Source organism: Balaenoptera borealis (genome assembly GCF_965194805.1).
Source record: "Balaenoptera borealis genome assembly, chromosome: 19".
In the NCBI taxonomy this organism is placed as follows: Eukaryota; Metazoa; Chordata; class Mammalia; order Artiodactyla; family Balaenopteridae; genus Balaenoptera; species Balaenoptera borealis.
In genome coordinates, this window is record NC_138878.1 from 69,377,459 (window position 1) to 69,397,355 (window position 19,897).

At 47.8% G+C, this 19,897-nt stretch overlaps 2 protein-coding genes across 5 annotated transcripts; one reads left to right on the top strand and one right to left on the bottom strand.

The window, feature by feature from the left end:
- ZNF584 (zinc finger protein 584) lies at nucleotides 1-8,651 on the top strand. Of its 3 annotated transcripts, none has more exons than XM_082369392.1 (4): nucleotides 1-201; nucleotides 405-428; nucleotides 1,307-1,433; nucleotides 6,140-8,651. In XM_082369392.1, the coding sequence occupies exons 1-4, from the start codon at nucleotides 139-141 to the stop codon at nucleotides 7,141-7,143; spliced, it is 1,218 nt and encodes a 405-aa protein (XP_082225518.1). In that variant the 5' UTR covers nucleotides 1-138; the 3' UTR covers nucleotides 7,144-8,651. The 3 variants fall into 3 exon arrangements, with proteins under 3 accessions (XP_082225518.1, XP_082225519.1, XP_082225520.1); XM_082369394.1 differs by having other exon boundaries at nucleotides 64-201; nucleotides 405-508; XM_082369393.1 differs by lacking the exon at nucleotides 405-428 and having other exon boundaries at nucleotides 2-201.
- Nucleotides 8,652-9,978: 1,327 nt separating this feature from the next.
- On the bottom strand, nucleotides 9,979-19,555 carry ZNF132 (zinc finger protein 132). Of its 2 annotated transcripts, none has more exons than XM_082369225.1 (3): nucleotides 19,216-19,555; nucleotides 16,927-17,053; nucleotides 9,979-13,214 (listed from the first exon to the last, which is right to left on the bottom strand). In XM_082369225.1, the coding sequence occupies exons 1-3, from the start codon at nucleotides 19,312-19,314 to the stop codon at nucleotides 11,284-11,286; spliced, it is 2,157 nt and encodes a 718-aa protein (XP_082225351.1). In that variant the 5' UTR covers nucleotides 19,315-19,555; the 3' UTR covers nucleotides 9,979-11,283. The 2 variants fall into 2 exon arrangements, with proteins under 2 accessions (XP_082225351.1, XP_082225352.1); XM_082369226.1 differs by lacking the exon at nucleotides 19,216-19,555 and adding an exon at nucleotides 18,979-19,205.
- Nucleotides 19,556-19,897: the final 342 nt, after the last annotated feature.

Here is a 19,897-nt window from a genome sequence, read left to right on the forward strand (position 1 = left end):
AAACGTAGTTCGCGCCCGCCCCGAACGAGGTCGCGGGTGACGCGGGCGCAGACTTAACGGAGGCGCACGGGCGGGGCGGGGCGGAGCGGGACTTCCGGCGTTGCCCTGTGGTACCCGTTTTGCCGCCGCCGGTGGTCGATGCGAGCACTTTTGAGGGCAGCGCTCGCACCGCAGAGACCACCCCGGCTGAGAGAAGCGCAGGTACCCTCGCCGCGCCTTTGCATGCGCCGTGACCCCCGGGCATGACTCCCTTTTCCTGAGACTCGCTGTCGTACCCTGAGAACGTCCCGAGGTTGCTCCCAGTCCTCGGGCACATTTTCCTCGGTCGGCCGGAGGCTCCAGCGCGCTAGGCGGGGTGGCGGGTGCGGATCTCAGCTGCGTCCGCTGAAACTCTCTGCCCACAGGTTCCAATGGCAGAGGAGGCGCAGGTGAGTGGGAGGTGCGCCCCAGGCTCTCACCACCCGGATCCCCACCCAGCGGGTCCGGACTCTGAATGAGCCCGTGACAGGTGAGGAAGGCTATGACAGGTGAAGGGACAATCTATGCAGAGATAGAGAAGAGGAGGGCCGGGGGTCTCGGAGCTCCGTGTGTGGATCCCGGCGGCTGAGGGTTGAAGGGTGAGGAGGTCCTCTGTGCAGAGCTGGGGGTTGTCCTTGGCTGTGGGCCATTGGAGGTGTGGGGTGGACGAGGCAGGATGGGATTGAAGATGCTCTCTGTGGTAGCGCACTGGAGACACACACCACTGTGCACAGTGGAACGCGGGAGTTGCCAGTGGGGTAGACTGGCGAGGCTGTGGTGAGGGTGTGGAGTTGTACCATGCTGCGGTACAGTTATGTGTCTGGCATGCAGGAGGACAGACTGGAGGGCCCTTGGATGATGTACTCAGGCCTAAGAGAGAGAGGAGAACATAGGGGTTTTTCCTTATGAAAGGTGATCTCTGGGACACGGACGGAATTGGCTGGCAGGAAATAGGGTGGAGCCTGAGTGCTTGGCGGGGTACGTAGATGGCATCTCTCTGGTCACCAGCCTGTTGTTGTGGGCTGGATGCAGAATTTAGTAGCAGCATGAAGAAAGAGGCACCAATGGTACTGGGGGCCCTGGGAATCCTCTGAGATAGGGGTGTTAGGAGGAGGGAGGTATGAGGGTATGTTTGGGGTGCGGGCTCAAAGGGAAAGATGATGTCAGTGAGAGATGTGGCAGGACCCTGAGACACAGGTCAAGGGCATGGATGTGTTTCTCTGTTCATATTTTGGTTGGCTTTCTGCCCACTATTGACCCTAAGGCTCAGTTGAATTCATCATTACAGGCCCCGGTGACCTTTGAGGACGTGGCTGTGTATTTCTCCCGAGAGGAGTGGGGGCTCCTTAATTTGACCCAGAGGAGCCTGTACCGTGATGTTATGCTGGAGAACTTTGCACTCATTGGCTCACTGGGTAAGTCTCTCACACTTTCCCTCAGCAAACTGACCACCTCTGCCTTTAATCCATGGGAAGTTCTGTGTATCTTAAAGCCCACAGAGGCTGTGTGCTCTTCCCCTGCCTCTCTCTGAGGAGCCCTGTTGGCAGCCTCAACACCTGTTGCCCTACAGGCTCCTGGAGTAGGGCTTGGGGTTCAGATGTCTACAGTTTGCCTAACAAATCCTATCCAGCTCTTCCTCTTTCTGGCCGCGTGACTTTGCTGAAGCTGTGGGCCCTCTCTGCTCTAGTTTTTGCCTTCTTCCTCCAAAAGAAGTTTTGTAGGGGCCTCCCTGGGCCAGGTGTGAGCCATGAATTTAAATCAGTAGATCAATTTGGGCAGGATTGCTGTCTTTTTTTTTTTTTTTTTTTGTCGCGCTGAGTGGCTTGTGGGATCTTAGTTACCCGACCAGGGGTTGAACCCGCACCCTCGGCAGTGAAAGCGTGGAGTCCTAACCACTGGACCGCCAGGGAATTCCCAGGATTGCCACCTTAATGTATTTCAATCCATGAACATGGGTGTCTTTCTATTTATTTAGCTCTGTAATTTTTTAAAGTGTTTTCAGTGTACAAGGCTAAATTTATTTCTAAATATTTTATTCATTTTGATGCTCTTTTAAGTGGAATTACTTTCTTAATTTCATTTTAGATTGTACATTGCTAGTGTATAGAAATATAATTGATTTTTGTATACTGATCTTGTATCCTGCAACCTTGCTAAACTCATTTATTAGTTCTAATGGTTATTCTTTTTGGTGGATTCCTTGGTATTTTCTCTATATATAATGTCATGTCATCTGTGAGTAGAGATATTTTTACTTCTTCCTTTGCTTAACTGACTTGGCTAGAACCTCAGTACTTTATTGAATATAAGTTGTAAGAGTAGATATCCTTGTCTTGTTCCAGATCTTATGGGAAAAGCGTTCAGTCTTTCACTAATAAGTATGATGTTAGCTGTAGGTTTGTTGCATATGCCCTTTTCAGGGGAGGGAGTTCCCTTCTCTTGTTTGTTGAGGGCATTTACAGAGAAAAGTCGTTAGATTTCGTGCAGTGCTTTTCCATGTCTATTGAAATGACCGTGTGATTTTTGTCCTTTATTCTGTTAACATGGTATATTACAGTAATTGATTTTCTATATTCGTAAGAGTTATCAATGGTGTAGTTTTCTTTTCTGGTTATGTCTTTATTTGGATTGAGTATGAGGATAATTTTGGCTTCAGTGGATGAGTTGGGAAGTGTTCCCTTCTCTTCTTTTTATGGCACAGTTTGTGAAATATTGGTGTTAATTCTTTTTTTAAAAAAATATATTTATTTATTTATTTTGGGGTGCGTCGGGTCTTAGTTGTGGCACACGGGATCTTTCGTTGCGGCACGTGAGCTGCTCTCTAGTTGTGGCACATGGGCTCAGTAGTTGCAGCATGTGGGCTCTGTAGTTGTGGCGCCCAGGCTTAGATGCCCTGCATGTGGCATCTTAGTTCCCCGACGAGGGATCCAACCTGAGTCCCCTGCATTGGAAGGTGGATTCTTAACCACTGGACCACCAGGAAGTCCCCTGGTGTTAATTCTTATTCCTGTGTTATTATTAATCTGTGACGCCATCTCGGCCTAGTTTTTTTTTTTTTTTTTTCCTGTGAGGGAAGTTTTGTCTTTTTTTTAAAGTCTATTCAGCTGTTCTGTTTCTTCTTCAGTCGGTTTATCTCTGCTTTTTTATTGCCTTCCTTCTTCTAGTTTTGGGTTGCTTTTTTGTTGTTGTTTTTCCTTGAAGTATACAGTTAGGATATTGGTTGAAGATTCTTTTTAAATAATTTTTAATTTATTTTCTAATTGAAGTGTGGTTGATTTACAATGTTTCAGGGGTACAACAAAGTGATTCAGTTACACATATAGAGATCTTTTTTTTAATATGTGTTTTGTGACATAAGAAATATATACTTTGTCTTTGTTCCCAGTTCCTTGGCATGCAGCTCCTAAAACCTTTGGAATCTCTGGAGTGATAAGAGAGTCTTTTGTATGCTAATGGGTTGACGGTGGCTGGGGACCCCTAGATGGTTTCAGGATGGGGGATGGTCACCAGAAAGACCAAGGCATGATTGTAAGGTTGGATTTTCAGCTACTCCCAACCCCTCCTCTCCACTTTCCTACCCTGACCTTTGGGGAAGGGAGAGGGGCTGGAGATTGGGCCAGTCATCAATGGCCAATGATTTAATCAATCATGCCTATGTGATAAAACATCCATAAAAACTCCTAAATGACCAGTTCGGAGAGTTTCTGGGTTAGTGGACACAGCGAGATCCTGGGAGAATGGTGCCATCAAGGGCATGGACACTTCTTACCCCCTATGTCCTCAATCCCCACCCCTGGCATACCTTGGCCTTTTCATCTCTTCCATTGGGCTGTTCCTGAGTTGTATCCTTTAAAATAAATTGGTAATAGTAAGTAAACTCTTTTCCTGAGTTCTCTGATCTGTTCTAACAAATTATTGAACCTGAGGAAGAATCAATAATTGTGAGAATCCCAGATTTATAGTCAGTTGGTCAGAAAGTACAGGAGGCCTGGGACTTTCCGTTGATGTCTGAAGTGGGGGCAGTCTTGTGGGACTGCGTCCATAACCTGTGGGATCTGATGCTAATTCCAGGTAGTTGGTGTCAGAATTGAATTGAATCCTTGAACACCCAGTTGGTGTCAGAGAGCTGGAGAAATGGTATGGAAAAGCCCCCATGCATGTGGTGTCAGAAGTGTTGTGAATAAGACAGCTCAGAGATGTTTCTGTAATTTTCCCTCTAAGCAATACTTTTCCCAATAACTTTTGGTATGTTGTGTTCTCTTTTTCTTTCATCTCAAAATGTTTTGTAACTTTCCTTGTGGTTATTTAGGAGTACTTAATTTAAATTCCATAAATTTGTGAGTTTCCCAGACTCACTGACATAGAGAATAGATTTGTGGTTGCCAAGGGAAGGGGAGGGGGCAGGGGAGGGATGGATTGGGAGTTTGTGACTAGCAGATGCAAACTATTACATATAGAATGGATAAACAACAAGGTCCTATTGTGTAGCACAGGGAACTATATTCAATATCCTGTAATAAACCATAATGGGAATGAATTTTTAAAAATTTGTGGGTTTCCCAAATTTCTTTCTGTTGTTGATTTCTGTTTTAATTCATTTGTAGTTAGAGAACATTCTCTATGATTTCAATTGTCTGAAGTCTACTGAGTCTTGTTTTATATCCTAGCAAATGGTCTATTCTGGAGAATGTTCCATGTGCATGTGAGAATGGAGGAGAATATGTATTCTGCTGTTGTTAGGTGGCATGTTCTATAGATGTCTTGGAGGTCTAGTTGATATTAGTGTTATTCATGTGTTATATCCTTTTTCATTTTCTGCCTAGTGGTTCTATCCATATATGAAAGTTAGAAATTGAAGTCTCTAAATATTATTGTTTGTCTATTTCTTTCTTTAGTTACGTCAGTTTTGCTTCACAGGAGGGTCTTTTTTTAAAAATTGTGGTAAAGCAAATAAACCATGAGATCTACCTTCTTAACAAATTTTTAAATGTACAGAAGAGGTTCCAACAAGTATCTACTGTATAGCACAGGGAACTATATTCAGTATCTTGTAATAATCTATAATGGAAAAGAATATATATGTATATTTATATAACTGAATCACTTTGCTGTACACCAGAAACTAATACAACATTGTAAGTCAACTATATTTCAATTTAAAAAATAAATTTTACAAAATGAACATTACAATTGCTTCTCTGACAATTTTTTTTAAAAATGTACAGAAGAGGTTCATGTTCTAATACTTGGTTTCCTTCCTGGTTGCCATGGTGACGTGAGATTCCTGTGGTACGTGTAGGGATGGGTCAGCCTTGATTTGGGCTGGCATCTTATTACCTTTCTACCTCCTAGGCTTTGCACCTTTGAGGTCCCTATGAAGGGTGAGGTGGCCCAAATGAAGGGTGAGGAAGAGCCCTGGGTGCCCAACATGGTGGACATGACTGTGGTCAGCAGAGCAGAGGCCAGGATGGGTCCTGGTCTTGGTGAATGGGGCTAGGGGTTGCCTTGGTTTCAGTGATGGGTATCTGAGTACACTGGCATTTTGGTGCTGGGGCCAGTGACCACACCTTATTCCCACCTTTCCTCTCCCCTCTTGTGGAATCACTGTGTGGTCTTGCTATCTCTACCATGGCTCTGGATGACCCACCTCTCTGGCCTCTGTGTCTTGTCGTTTCCTCTCCTCTGTGCCAGTGCAGAGCTGTCCACTGTGACCTCCTGTGTGTGTGATTTGAGATGCGTACATATCCCTCAGTAATACTTGAACACCAGCTGCTGTGTTACAGTCATGTTTTCGTTGGAGTAGACACAGCCTCTTCACAGTGCTTGCTGTCCCCAGCAGCTAAGGCCCTGCCGATACCCTTTGCACAGGAGTGACTTGGAGGCCCTGAATCCCTTCCCTGCACTGCTCCCATCTTTGTGTCCTGGTCCCTGTTGAGGTCTCCCCTATTCTGGGCTCTGGCAGAGCCCTGTTCCACTGGGCCAGCCCTTCCTCGTCCAGACCTTTCCTTGCAACCTCCTGGCAATTCTGTGGACTCCTTTATGGGTGTGTCCGACATGCACTGGTGATGAAGGTGCCTCTTCCCTCTAAGCCAGCTCTCAGTGACTGACTCTTCTGTCTCAGGTTTTCTGTGTAGCCTGCGGGATGAGGAAGCCCCTCCCGAGCAGGTGAAGAGCCGCAGAGTCCGCCTGTCAGAGACCCCCTTTCTGTGTGGGGTGTCTGGGAAGGACATCCCTGCCACCTTAGGCTTCCTCCAGCCCCAGGCCACCCACAGAGAGGCGACACCACACAGAAGCACCGAGCGCAAGGCCTTCCCACCCAGCTCCACTCGCCAGCAACAGCAGGGAGCCCATGCCACACAGAAGCCCTTCAAGTGCAGCGACTGCGGGCAAGCCTTCCTGAAGGCCTTTGCGCTCCTCGACCATCTGATCACTCACGCCAAAGAGAGACCCTTCAGGTGCCCAGCAGGTGGAAATGCCCCCAAGGAGAGCTCAACCCTGGTTCATCACCGAAAAACTCACACTGGAGAAACATCCCATGTGTGTAGTGAGTGTGGGAAGGCCTTCAGTTACCCATCTAAACTGAGGAAGCACCAGAAGGTTCATACTGGCATAAAACCTTTCAAGTGTAGTGAGTGCGGGAAAACCTTCAACCGCAAAGATGCACTTGTTCTGCACCAGAGAATTCACACTGGAGAGAGGCCTTACCAGTGCAGCGAGTGTGGGAAGTCCTTCAGCGTTCTGTCTACCCTCATTCGGCACCGGAAAGTTCACATTGGAGAAAGGCCCTATGAGTGCAGGGAATGTGGGAAATTCTTCAAATACAACCATAGCTTCATTCTTCACCAGAGAGTTCACACTGGAGAGAGGCCCTATGAGTGCAGTGAATGTGGGAAAACTTATGTGACCCGCTCTGGGCTGTATCAGCACTGGAAAGTCCACACTGGAGAACGTCCCTACGAGTGCAGCCTGTGTGGGAAAACCTTCACTACCAGGTCCTACCGGAATCGGCATCAGCAGTTCCACACTGAAGAGAGGGCTTATGAATGTACAGAATGTGGGAAAGCCTTTAAACATAGTTCTACCCTCCTTCAGCACAAGAAAGTCCACACTGGAGAAAGGCCATAGGAGGACGGGGATGTGGGAAAACCTTTAGCCATGGCTGGCACGTTGTTCAACATGAAAGGTCTCACTCCAGAAAGGAGATTAAGGAGAGTAGCCATTTGAAAGCTAAACATGTCACACCCCGGCACCCACACTGGGCTGGCGCCAGGTATGTGGGAAGCGTTCAGGAGCTGTGTTGCACTCTCACCTGCCCAGGCTGTTGGCAGTGTTGAGTCACTGCCAGTTTCTGTGACAGAAGCCATCCCACTTCTACCACCTGGCAGGTCCCCTTGGTGTGCATCAGTCACTGTGTGTGCTCAGGGAAGCTGACCTCTGTGTTCCCCACTTGATAAAGGAGAGAATCATGAGTGGTGGAGCCCATAATGGGTCTTATTCCCTCCCCCTCCAACTGATTTAGGTGTGGACATGACCTAGTTCTGGCCAAGAGTAGCTGAGCAGTGTCTGCTGGGGGCTTCCAGGGAAGGTTAACCATTTTCATGGACACTGTTGACACTACATTTGGTCCCTGTTGTGCATTTATCCAACCCTGGAACTGGCTCACACTGCTCTGGAATGTCTGGTAATAAAGGCCTTTTTGTTTAAACCACCCTTAATCTTTGGGATCTGTGTGTGGAAGGATTGAGAACAAAATTGGGCTCATGGATAGAGGGAACAGTTTCTGTGGGGGTCCCTGACTTTTGTCTGCCTCAGTGGGGACAGCAGGATGGCAGAGGACAGCTCCAGTCAAGGTTGGCCTAATTTGCACTGGTGCCTGAGACCTCCAGGGAAAGACTGAAGGGCTTTGTGGATAAATCTTCAGCCTAGATGTCAGGTTTACTTGAGGATCCAGAGCTCACCTGAAGAATGGGGTGGTTGGCATAAGATCCCCGTGTGACTAGGGACAAGCACCTGGGTTCCTTGTTCCCAGGGAATGTTCTGCAATCTCCAGCATTGGTCAGAAGAAGCTGTTTCCAGAATCAGCTCAGAAGCCATGCCCTCTGAAATCGAGAACGTGGAGGTAAGTTCTAGACTGGCCGTAAGTCCTACAGGGGACTGTTGGAAAGAGTAAGTGGACACAGAAGCACTGAGTGAGGTCATGTGGAGTGGGGAGTCTGGTAAACAAGAGGGTTTGAGCTGGTTCTAAAGAGGCATCCACAAATGTTCCAGGAACCATGGTTTCACAGGGTGCGGCATGCAGAATTTCTCAGGAATTGCAAACCTTTTCCCTGTGTCCAAGGTCACTGTCAGCAAATAACCTACAGGTTTCCTGGATTCTCAGAGCCTTTCCGGGCATATTCACCTCATGGCCATCACCCTGGGACTGAAAGAAGATCCTGTAGTCCTAGGATGTGGCTTTTGTGACCCAGCTAGTGTTCCTGATGTCTCTGCACACCATGGCTTTGGCTGCTTTGGCTGCCGCTGTCCCAGGGCTCCAGGGAATGAAGTGGTTGAATCAACATATGGATCCAGATCTATGTTTAAAATTTTGGAAACTTTTTTCAAAAGGTAAATAAAATGTCAGTTCAGCGAAACTTGTTATGTGGTTGTAGCTGTGTCCCTGGTCTAGAAATCGTGCTTCATGTCAAGAAGGAAATGTTAGCTGAGAGGTATGTTTGGGGAGAGAGCCACCAACCCCAGACTTGAGGGGCTTTGGGCCATGGTGCTCAGCCAGTACTGTGGGTTGGGGTTGGAAACTGCTGCTTCCTTTAGCTTCAGTGATTCCTCTCAGCCACCCCCTGATGGCAGGAGGGGTGGTGGCCACGCGGGGTGGGACCCTACGGAGTTCTCGCCAGTCTGCTCAATGTCTCTCCAACACCGTAAGGCATACACCCACCCCCAGGCCTGCTCGGGCCCTTCTCCCTGTAATACTTGTCTGCCCCTGGCGTGGCGGTCTGTGTGGGAGCAGAGTTAGAGTCCAGCTGAGCAGAGTAGGGCTCAGATGACAAACAAGTTGGGGTAGGGTAGACTGAACCAAACTCCTCACCCCAGCCAAAAGGGCCAGCATGATCTGTTTCCTGACCTCTTGGCCTTCTTCTCCTCTTCATGGGCCACTGGGTCTCCTCATTGTTCATTCCTGCCTGGGGCCTCTGCACTGCGGTTCCCTCTGGCTGGAATACCCTTCCCCTGGAGTCACCTCCTCAGCTCTTCCCAACCAATCTGCAGTAGCAGCTATCACTTTGTCACCTCTGCTTCATTTCCTTCATAGCTCCAGCCACCCTGCAATGACGCTGCTTTAGTCTGTTTGCATGTTAAATTTCTGTACTGCACATCAGATGGAGATGAAATGTATCTACCACAGAGCTCAGGCAAGAGCCTGGCACACAGTAGGACCCCAGGGAATGTTTGGCTGCTCTGAAGGACTGTGCTGGGCCCAGACCACAGCCCTGTCATCAGAGCTGACTCTGGGGAGGGAGAAGGTAGGACAGCACAGGGAAATAGTAGTACGTCCCCCTTCCTGCACTCCCTGAGTGCTTACACACCTACCCCAAGCTGTGTAAACTGCTGCTGTGCTCTGGAGACTGAACTCACCCAGCAGGGTCAAAACCCATAGGGGCCCTCCTGCATGAAAACTGACATTCTAGTAGGTGATGTAGACCAAATGTTGTGTCCCCCCAAAATACACAGGTTAAAACCTAACCCTCAATATTTTGTATTTGGAGGTGCGGGCCTTTGGGAGATGATTAGGTCATGGGGGAGGAACCTTCATGAATGGGATTAGTGCCCTCATAAGAGACCCCCCCTGAGAACTCCCTCTCTCCTTCCACTGTGTGAGGACACAGAAGACAGCTATTAACCAGGATCCTCACCAGACACCAAATCTGCTGGCACCGTGATCTTGGATTTTCCAGCCTCCAGAACTGTGAGAAATTTCTATTATTTATTAGCCACCCAGTTTATGGTATTTTTGTTCTGTCAGTTGGAATGGACTAAGACACGGGGAGACAGACATCCCTTAAGAAACCACACAACTGGCAACTGTGAGCAGGGCTGTGGAGGGGCCCCAAGTGTGTCGATGAGGCCCCTCCGGATGTTCTGCATTTCTGTCTCCTGGGGGCTCAGATGACCTCTGCAATTGGCTTTTACCTTTTAGTGAAGGGAAGAAGTTATCATGGCTTGTATTCGTCATGGTTGATCCTTTTGTTGTAACTTTTTAAAAATTGAGCATTTAATGATTCTTTTTTACACTCTAGGGCTTATTCATATTTCACCAGTATACATGGAGACACACACACACACACAGATATTTCTCCCTTGGTACTGTTTTAGGTATATTCCACATGTTGTGATACGCTCTGTTTTCATTTTCATTCAAAATACTTTCTAATTTTTCTTTTGATTTCATCTTTGACCATGGATTATTTATAAGTGTGCTATTTAGTTTCCAAGTGAGGGTTTTCCACACATCATACTATCCTTGATTTCTTATTGAATTCTCTCATAGTCAGGGTCCATACTTTGTATTATTTCAATTCTTTTCCATTTATCAAGCCTTGTTTTGTGGCTCAGAAGATGCTCCATTTTGGTAAATGTTCTATGTGCCTGTGAAAAGAATGTGTATTCTGCCTTTATTGGACAGAATGTTCTATAAATGTCAATTAGGTCAAGTTGGTTGGCAGTGTTGTTCGTCTTCTATGTCCTTACTGATTATCTGGGATGGATGTGGACATCTCCAACTATAATTGTGGATTTGTCTATTTCTCCTTGCAGTTCTATCAGTTTTTGCTTCATGTACCTTGAAGCACTGTTAGGTACATTAACGTCTAGGACTGTCATGTGTCTTGATTAATTAATCTCTCAACTGGCATGGGGTTAGTTCATTCCTTAACCCTCTCAGAGGCAATGGGAATGAAGCCATTCTAGTGAGCCTAGGACAATCCCAACACCCTCCAGGAAAGGAGAAGGGAGGCACAGGGAGGTGTTCTCTCCATGTATATGAAGGTGACTGCTGCAAATATTTGGATCCAGGCAGCTACAAAGAGGTTTATGCTCCAGAGGCGAGAGAGTGCTGCCTGGGTTCCTGGGCTGCTCAGAAAGGGCAGAGTAGCTTCTGAAGGCTCTTCCACATTAGTGACCCATTAGGTAATTTCTCTGTGGGTATTCTGCTGCATGAAGTTTGACGTGGCTGAAGACTTTCTCACGAAGATCATTTCTACAAGGCTCCACTCAGGTATGAATCCTCTTATGCTGAGCAAGGTTGCAGAGGCGGCTGAAGATTTTCCCACAGTGGCCACACTCGTAAGTCCTTTCTCTGGTGTGAACTATCTGGTGTCGAACAAGTGTGGATCTTTCACTAAAGGCTTTCCCACATTGGCTGCATTCGTAGGGCCTTTCTTGTGTGTGAACCCTCTGGTGACGAACCAGGTGAGAGTTATTGCTGAAGGCTCTCCCGCATTCACTGCACTCATAAGGCCTTTCCCCAGTGTGAACTCTCCAGTGATAAATGAGGCTGGACTTGCGGCTAAAGAACTTCCCACATTCAGTGCACTCATAAGGCCTTTCTCCAGTGTGAACTTTCTGATGTTTAATAAGAATGGAGTTTTGGCTAAAGAATTTCCCACATTCACTACACTCATAAGGCCTTTCTCTTGTGTGAACTCTCCAGTGCTCAATGAGACTGGAACTGTGAGCAAAGGCTTTTCCACATTCGTTGCACTCGTAAGGCCTTTCTCCAGTGTGAATTCTCCAGTGCTGAATCAGGCTGGAGTTGCGACTGAAGGCTTTTCTACATTCACTGCACTCATAAGGCCTTTGACCAGTATGTACTTTCTGGTGCTGAATGAGGGTGGAGCTATTGCTGAAGGCTTTCCCACATTCACTGCATCCAAAAGGCCGTTCTCCGGTGTGAACTTTCTGATGTCGAAGGAGGTGAGAGCTTTGGTTGAAGTCTCTTCCACATTCACTGCATTCAAAAGGCCGTTCTCCAGTGTGGACCTTCTGATGCTGAGCAAGGTTGGAGTTATTGTTAAAAGCTCTCCCACATTCATTGCACTCATAAGGCCTTTCTCCAGTGTGAACCCTCCAGTGCTGAATGAGAGCAGAGCTGCGGCTGAAGGCTTTGCTACATTGATTGCACTCATAAGGTCTTACTTGGGTGTGCACTTTCTGGTGCCGAAGGAAATTGGAGCTTTGGCTGAAGGCTCTTCCACATTTGCTGCACTCAAAAGGTCTTTCTCCAGTGTGAACTTTCTCATGCCGAGTGAGGTGTGACCTGTTATTGAAGGCTTTCCCACATTCACTGCATTCATAAGGCCTTTCTCCTGTGTGGATTCTCTGGTGATGAACAAGTGTGAGTTTGTGGCTAAAAGTTTTCCCACAATCACTGCACTCATAGTATTTTACTCCAGTATGAAATTTCTGGTGCTTCCTCAGCTTAGATGGGTGACTAAAGGCCTTGCCACACTCCTTACATATGTGAGATGTTTCTCCAGTGTGAAACTTTTGGTCATTAACAAGAGTTGATTTCTCCTCTAAGGAATTTTCAACTCTTGGGCATCTAAATTGTATCTCTTCAGAGTGAGTTCTCAGGTGGTTGAGGAGGACAGAACTCTTCTGGAAGGCTTTTCCATAGTCACTGCACTTGAAGGGCTTCTGTGAGGCATGGACTTCTAGGAGCTGCCCAAGACTGGAAGGATGTGGTAAGGCCTCCCTGCACTTTGTGCTGCTGTGTGGCTTCCCACTGCCATCTGTGTTTGGGTGCTGGAGGAGGTCATGGCCGTCCGAGACATCCTTACCACCTAACCCACATGTAAAGGGCTTCTCTGATAGACAGACTATTGAGCTCTTCACAAACAAGTCCCTGTCCTTGTCCCATTTGAAGGGCTTTTCTCCACTGTACTCCTTCTGATGCTGGTGAAGGTTTGCACCAAACCAAAACTCTCTGCCACATGCTACACGTGTGTAGGGAGTCTCCTCAGCGTGTGTTCCTTGATGTACATCCAGGTGCAAAATGTCTTTCAAGAATGGGTCACACGTGTCACAACTGTCAGCCTTCTGGGTGGAAGGATGTGCACTGAAAATCCTGACCTGTGACACCACATCTACAGAAGCATCCTGCTTGGAATGTACCTCCTCATCTTCCACTCCATGCCAACAACCTGAAAGCCGAGAAATTTCTGGTTACTGAGTGTTCCACTTAGTGGAAAGGGTGACTTCATTAGAAATATGTGATTGACACATACAGAAATGGGCCCAAGGGTTTGTTGATAGGCCAAGGGGGCCAGAGTAAGAGTGAAAGGCTCACTGTGCAGGACAGGGCCCAGCAAGCCACAGAGTAAAGGGGCCTCACCGGAGCCATGGACACAGAGGCAAAGAACTTGAAAAGACATTTCTCAAAGAAAGATAAATATACACAAATGGCCAATAAGTACGTGAAAAAATGCTCAACAGCATTAGTCATTAGAGAAATGCAAACTCAAACCACGATGAGATACCACCCCACTAGGATAGCTATAAGAAAAAAGATAGTAACAAGTTGTTTATGAGGAAGTAGAGAAATTGGAACACTCATACACTGCAGTGGGAATGTAAAATGGTGCTGCTAATTTGGGAAACAGTTTGCTAATTCCACTGCTATGTATCTACCCAAGAGCAATGAAACATATCTACACAAAAACTTGTACCTGAACGTTCATAACAACCATAATTTTTGTAACAGTCGAAAAGTGGAAACAAGCCAAATGCCCATCAACTGATGAATGGATTAAAAAACTGGTATATCGATACAATGGAATATTATTCAGCCATAAAAATGAACAACATATTACTGATATGTGCTGCAACATGGATGAACCTCAAAAACATTATGCTAAGTGAAAGCCAGTCAGAAAAATGTATATTGTATGATTCCATTTGTATAAAATATCTAGAATAAGCAAATCTATATAGTCAGAAAGTAGATTTCTGGTTGCCTAAGACTCAGGAGGAAGGGATGAGGGGGGATGGAGAGTGACTGCTAAAGGCTACAAAGTTTTACTTTAGGGCTTCCCTGGTGGCGCAGTGGTTGAGAATCTGCCTGCCAATGCAGGGAACACGGGTTCGTGCCCCGGTCTGGGAAGATCCCACATGCCGCAGAGTGGCTGGGCCCGTGAGCCACAATTGCTGAGCCTGCGCGTCTGGAGCCTGTGCTCCGCAACAAGAGAGGCCGCGATAGTGAGAGGCCTGCGCACCGCGATGAAGAGTGGTCCCCACTTGCCACAACTAGAGAAAGCCCTTGCACAGAAATGAAGACCCAACACAACCAAAATAAATAAAAAAATAAATAAATTAATATTAAAAAAAAAAAAAAAAGTTTTACTTTAGGTAATGAAAATGTTCTAAAATTAGAGTATGGTGATATTTATTTATTACCTCTAATTTTTAAAAATTTTAATTGAAGTATGTTGTGTTAATTTATGCTGTACAGCACAGTGATTCAATTACACATACATGTACAATTCTTTTTCATAGTCTTTTGCATTATGGTTTATCACAGGATATTGAATACAGTTCCCTGTTCTATACAGTAGGACCTTGTTTATCCATCCAATATGTACTAGTGTGCATCTGCTAATCCCAAACTCCCAATCCATCCCTCCTCCAACTCCCACCCTTTGCAACCACAAGTCTGTTCTCTATATCTGTGAGTCTGTTTCTGCTTCATAGATATGTTCATTTGTGTCGTATTTTAGATTCCACATATAAGTGATATCACATGGTACTTGTCTTTCTCCTTATGACTTACTTCATTTAGTATGATAATCTCTAGGTCCATCCACGTTGCTGCAAATGGCATTATTTCATTCTTTTCTAAGGCTGAGTAATATTCCATTGTATATATACACCACATCTTCTTTACCATCTGTTGAGGGACATTTAGGTTGTTTCCATGCCTTGGCTATTGTAAATAGTGTGGCTGTGAACATTGGGGTGCATGTATCTTTTCAAGTTTTCTCTGGATATGTGCTCAGGAATGGGACTGTTGAATCATATGGCAACTCTATTTTTAGTTTTTTAAGGAACCGCCATACTGTTTTCCATAGTGGCTGCACCAATTTACATTCCCACCAACAGCGTAGTAGCGTTCCCTTTTCTCTACACTCTCTCCAGCATCTGTTATTTGTAGACTTTTTAATGATGGCCATCCTGCCCAGTGTGAGGTGGTACCTCATTGTAGTTTTCATTTGCACATCTCTAATAATTAGTAATGATGAGCATCTTTTAACGTGCCTATTGCCCATCTGTATGTCTTCTTTGGAGAAATGTCTATTTAGGTCTTCTGCCCATTTTTCGTTTTCTTTTTCTTAATTTATTTTATTTTTATGTATTTTATTTTTGGCTGTGCTGGGTCCTTGCCACTGCACATGGCCTTCTCTCTGGCCGCAGCGAGGGGGGGCCACTCCTTGCTGCGGTATGCAGGCCTCTCATTGCGGTGGCCTCTCTCCAGCTGCGGAGCACGGGCTCCAGGCATGCGGGTTCTAGCATTTGTGGCACACAGGCCCAGCAGGTGTCTGCCCATTTTTCAATTGGATTTTTTGTTGTTGTTGTTACTGAATTATATGGGCTGTTTGTATACTTTGTAAATTAAACCCTTGTCAGTTGCATCATTTGCAAATATTTTCTCCCAGTCCGTAGGTTGTCTTTTTGTTTTGTTTATGGTTTCCTTTGCTGTGCAGAAACTTGTAAGTTTCATTAGGTCCCATTTGTTTATTTATTTATTTTTTCTATTGCCTTGGGAAACTGACTTAAGAAAACTGGTACGATTTATGTCAGAGAACATACTGCCTATGTTCTCTTTTAGGAGTTTTATGGACTATGGTGATATTTATACAATGAGAACATATGAAAAGCCACTAAACTGTACACATTAAAAATGTGAACGTGGGACTTCTCTGGTGGTCCAGTGGTAACGAATCCACCTTCCAATGCAGGGGAGACGGGTTCGATCCCTGGTCGGGGAACTAAGATCCCACATGCTGTGGGGCAACTAAGCCCGTGTGCCACAACTACTGAACCTGTGAGCCTCAACAAAACAGCCTGCGTCCCACAAACTACAGAGCCCACATGCTCTGGAGCCTGCGTGCCACAACTAGAGAGAAGCCTGTGCACTGAAACAAAGAGCCTGCATGCTGCATCAAAGATCCCACTTGGGCTTCCTTGGTGGCACAGTGGTTGAGAGTCTGCCTGCCAATGCAGGGGACACGGGTTCGAGCCCCGGTCTGGGAAGGTCCCACATGCCGCGGAGCAGCTGGGCCCGTGAGCCACAGCTACTGAGCCTGCGCGTCTGGAGCCTGTGCTCCGCAGCAAGAGAGGCCGCGACAGTGAGAGGCCCGCGCACCGCGATGAAGAGTGGTCCCCGCTCGCCGCAACTAGAGAGGGCCCTCGCACAGAGGCGAAGACCCAACACAGCCAAATAAAAAAAAAAAAAAAAAAAAAAGGTGAATGTTATGATATGTATCAGTAAAGCCATTAAAAAAAAAGTCTCTGGGGGAAGGGGCAGAACCTAGGCATGGCCCCACACTAGGTCACCCCGCCAGGAACTGGTCAAGCTCAGTGGGATCCTTTAGGCAGACCAGAATGCCTGATCCCCAACCTCTTCTCCCACAAGGCCTCTGTGGGACATAACAGCTATTAGGATTGCTCATCAGGCTGCTCAGGGAGAAACAGGGGGAGTGCATACAGCTCAGTCCCAGCACTCACAGCACCTACAACAGGAAACCTGAGAAGGAAGCAGTGTCCATGGTCCAGATTTGGGATGAACAGAGCTTTCTATGGGGAGAAGGCATAAGGCAGATGCTGGCCACCAGGCTGGGCAGGGCATAAGGGCCTTACCAAGTGAGGTCATGAGCTCCAAGTTCTCCAGCATCACGCTGTGGTACAGCTGCCTTTGGGCTGCATCAAGGAGCCCCCACTCCTCCTTGGAAAAGTGCACGGCCACATCCTCAAAGGTCACCAGACTCTGCAATGATGAGACAGCTAAGCCAGGGGGCCAATAGGTAGGCTGAATAACAAATAGTCAAATGGGCACATCCAGGCCCTTGACCTGTGACTCAGAGTTCTGCCACATCTACCACTGGCATCTCCTCTTCTCATGACCCCCTCAGTCCATCCTCCCCTCACCTACCTGCAGCTCACCCCCCTCTTCAGGCCCTCACCTCAGAGAAGACAACAGGTGCTGGCACCACTGGTGTCCTTCTCTCCTCATAGTCCCACTGGCCACTTTATCCAGACCAAACCAAACAAGAGGAACAAATGGAAGGTGGATAGATGGATGCTGTTTCAGCTCTAGGTTGGCACATAGCCCACTTCCCCCATTGGACAATTTCCCTTGTGTCCTCCAGGTCACACCTCCCAAATATAAGAAAATTTGGGCTCTCTTTTTTTCCTTAAGCCTCTAGTACCAGGGCTCATTCCCTTACCTTGTACACATAGGACCATACCTTCCTCATATCTCCACTCCCCACAGCCCGCAATACCATCGCCCCTCTCCCTGGCCACACCACAAGCATCTCCCTAGTGTACCCATATACCACTATGTACACAGCTTGTCGACAAAGGCAAGCAAAATCCAATACTAACCTTGCACTGCCCTTGATTGCCAAAACTTCCCACTGACAGAGACAGCCCTCACTCCTCTATTTAATGCCTCCCTTCTTTGCTCTGTTGCTTCAACCTTGCACCCCAGAACCATGAGTAAGATCTCAAACACCCTTATTCTCTTCCAGCTCTGACCTTGCACATGCTGTCCCTTCACCAGTCATAGCTGTCCTTGCCCTTCCTAATACACGAATCCCAGACCCGATGGCCCCCACTCTTGGCTTAGGAACTCTTAGCTTGGGCTGACCCTTTATGTCCCTGCTACTCCAATAGTCTGACAAAACCCCCTGGACCCAAGGAGGATGGCCACAAAAACCTGGTGAGCTGTAGAGAGGTAAAACAATCTAACCTCGGGCCCCTCTGTTATCCTACCTGTTACTTCCATGCTTCATTTTTTCATCCCAAGTCTACACTCTACTCAGAGGCTTGGTCATCATCCTGAACCCAGCTCACAGCTGCACACAGTGTCTAAGCACAAGCCTCCACCCCTTAGATGTCTCCAGCCTGGACCCGGCAGAAAGCACACTTGGCACCTCAATTTGGCAGTCTCTGGGACATTGTCTTTTAATATTTATTATTTATTTAGGCTGCGCCGGGTCTTAGTTGCGGCACACGGTATCTTTAGTCGTGGCATTTGGACTCTTAGTTGTGGCATGCGGACTTCTTAGTTGCGGCATGAGGACTCTTAGTTGTGGCACACATGTGGGATCTAGTTTCCCGACCAGGGATCGAACCTGGGCCCCCTGCATTGGGAGCACAGAGTCTTACCCACTGGACTACCAGGGAAGTCCCTCTGGGCCATTTCAAATACAATAAGGCCAAAACCCAACTCTTTATCTTCCCTCTGAAATCTACTTGCACCAACTTCCACATCTGGAAAACCTATCAGGGTCAACCAAGATACCTCATTGCCACACATCAGGAAATCTAGTCCGTCCTACTCAAAAAGCACATCCAGGAACCAACCACTTGTCCTACCTCACAGGCACCTCTAAGAGCACACACCTGGACTACCGCAGTCTCCTCCTCAATGGTCTTCCTGCCTGCAACCGCACCCCACCTCCCAGTCTCTTCTCCACCCAGCATCCAGAGGGAGCTTGTTAAGATCTGAGTCAGAACACCTCCCTCCTCTGCTCTACACTTCCTGTGACTCGCATCACACTGCGAAGAGAGGCCCCAGCACCTCACTCTGCTATTCCAGGCCTGCCTCCAGTTCCCCTGCTCGTTATTTCCACCAGACGAAATGGAGACCTGTGGTTTCCCTGAACACTTCCACCTTATACTCACCTCCAAGCAACTGGCACATACTGATCCCTGTGCTAGGGGCACCTTTCCAGACCTTATCCCACGTGATCCGCTCCATATAACCTCTGACCTAGGTTCCGGATGCTAGGACAAAGTGACTCTCAGGGCCCCAGACTCATGTGCAGGTGAAGAATTTGGGACACCACCATTCTCTAACGGGCTCCAGGCTCAGGAGGGCGGGGATCCCAGCGGGTGAGGACCTGTGCACCCGCCACTCACCTGCGCCGGGTCCATCTGCGACGCTGCAGGCCCGGTCACAACCTGTGGGCTGGGCGGGGCCCTGCCAGGCGGCGACCGGGACGAGCCCAGCGGGCTCATTCAAACCCCCACACCCACTGGGTGGAGTGACCGCAGGCTGACGGTCTCACTCAAGGCCTTTGTTTTCCCCAGTATGATATAGGAGCTGTCTCCCGGGAATGTGGGACGAAAGCGGGGCGCGGAGACTCTCTGCGTCCGTTCCACTTCCGGGAAAACCGAGGCTCAGGAAGGAAAGGCCGTCAGCCGAGGGTAAAAGTGACTGCCAAGATGCGATGACGGTTCCAGCACGTCCCCCTCACCCCGGCCCCCTTCGCCGCACTTCCCAGCGACGGTCTGCGCATAGCCCCACCCGCCGCAAAACGAACACTGCAATGGCCGCGCCGGAAGTCCCGCCCCACCCCCTGCAGCCAACGCGAAAACACCCAAATCCTGACCGTTCACTGGTTCAAGGCTCGCGGCCTCCTATGGCGCTTTTCCCGGAGCCAATCGCGGTGCCTCCTAGTCGTTTCCTAGGTGATCAGGAAGGGCGCACGTTGCGTCACGGCTCACGAGACACGAACTACATTACCCAGAAACGCCCTCGCCGTGCGACCGCACCCAGTGTTGACCAATGAGAGCCCAGGATAGGGACCAATGATAACCT

Excerpts from the sequence above, each read along its gene's own strand:
- ZNF584 (XM_082369392.1), top strand. The coding sequence starts at position 139 with ATGCGAGCACTTTTGAGGGCAGCGCTCGCACCGCAGAGACCACCCCGG. Across the intron at positions 202-404 it reads CCCGGCTGAGAGAAGCGCAG|GTTCCAATGGCAGAGGAGGC; the intron begins GTACCCTCGCCG and ends CTCTGCCCACAG. Across the intron at positions 1,434-6,139 it reads TGCACTCATTGGCTCACTGG|GTTTTCTGTGTAGCCTGCGG; the intron begins GTAAGTCTCTCA and ends CTTCTGTCTCAG.
- ZNF132 (XM_082369225.1), bottom strand. The coding sequence starts at position 19,314 with ATGAGCCCGCTGGGCTCGTCCCGGTCGCCGCCTGGCAGGGCCCCGCCC. Across the intron at positions 17,054-19,215 it reads CGCAGATGGACCCGGCGCAG|AGTCTGGTGACCTTTGAGGA; the intron begins GTGAGTGGCGGG and ends TCATCATTGCAG. Across the intron at positions 13,215-16,926 it reads GGAGCTCATGACCTCACTTG|GTTGTTGGCATGGAGTGGAA; the intron begins GTAAGGCCCTTA and ends CTCGGCTTTCAG.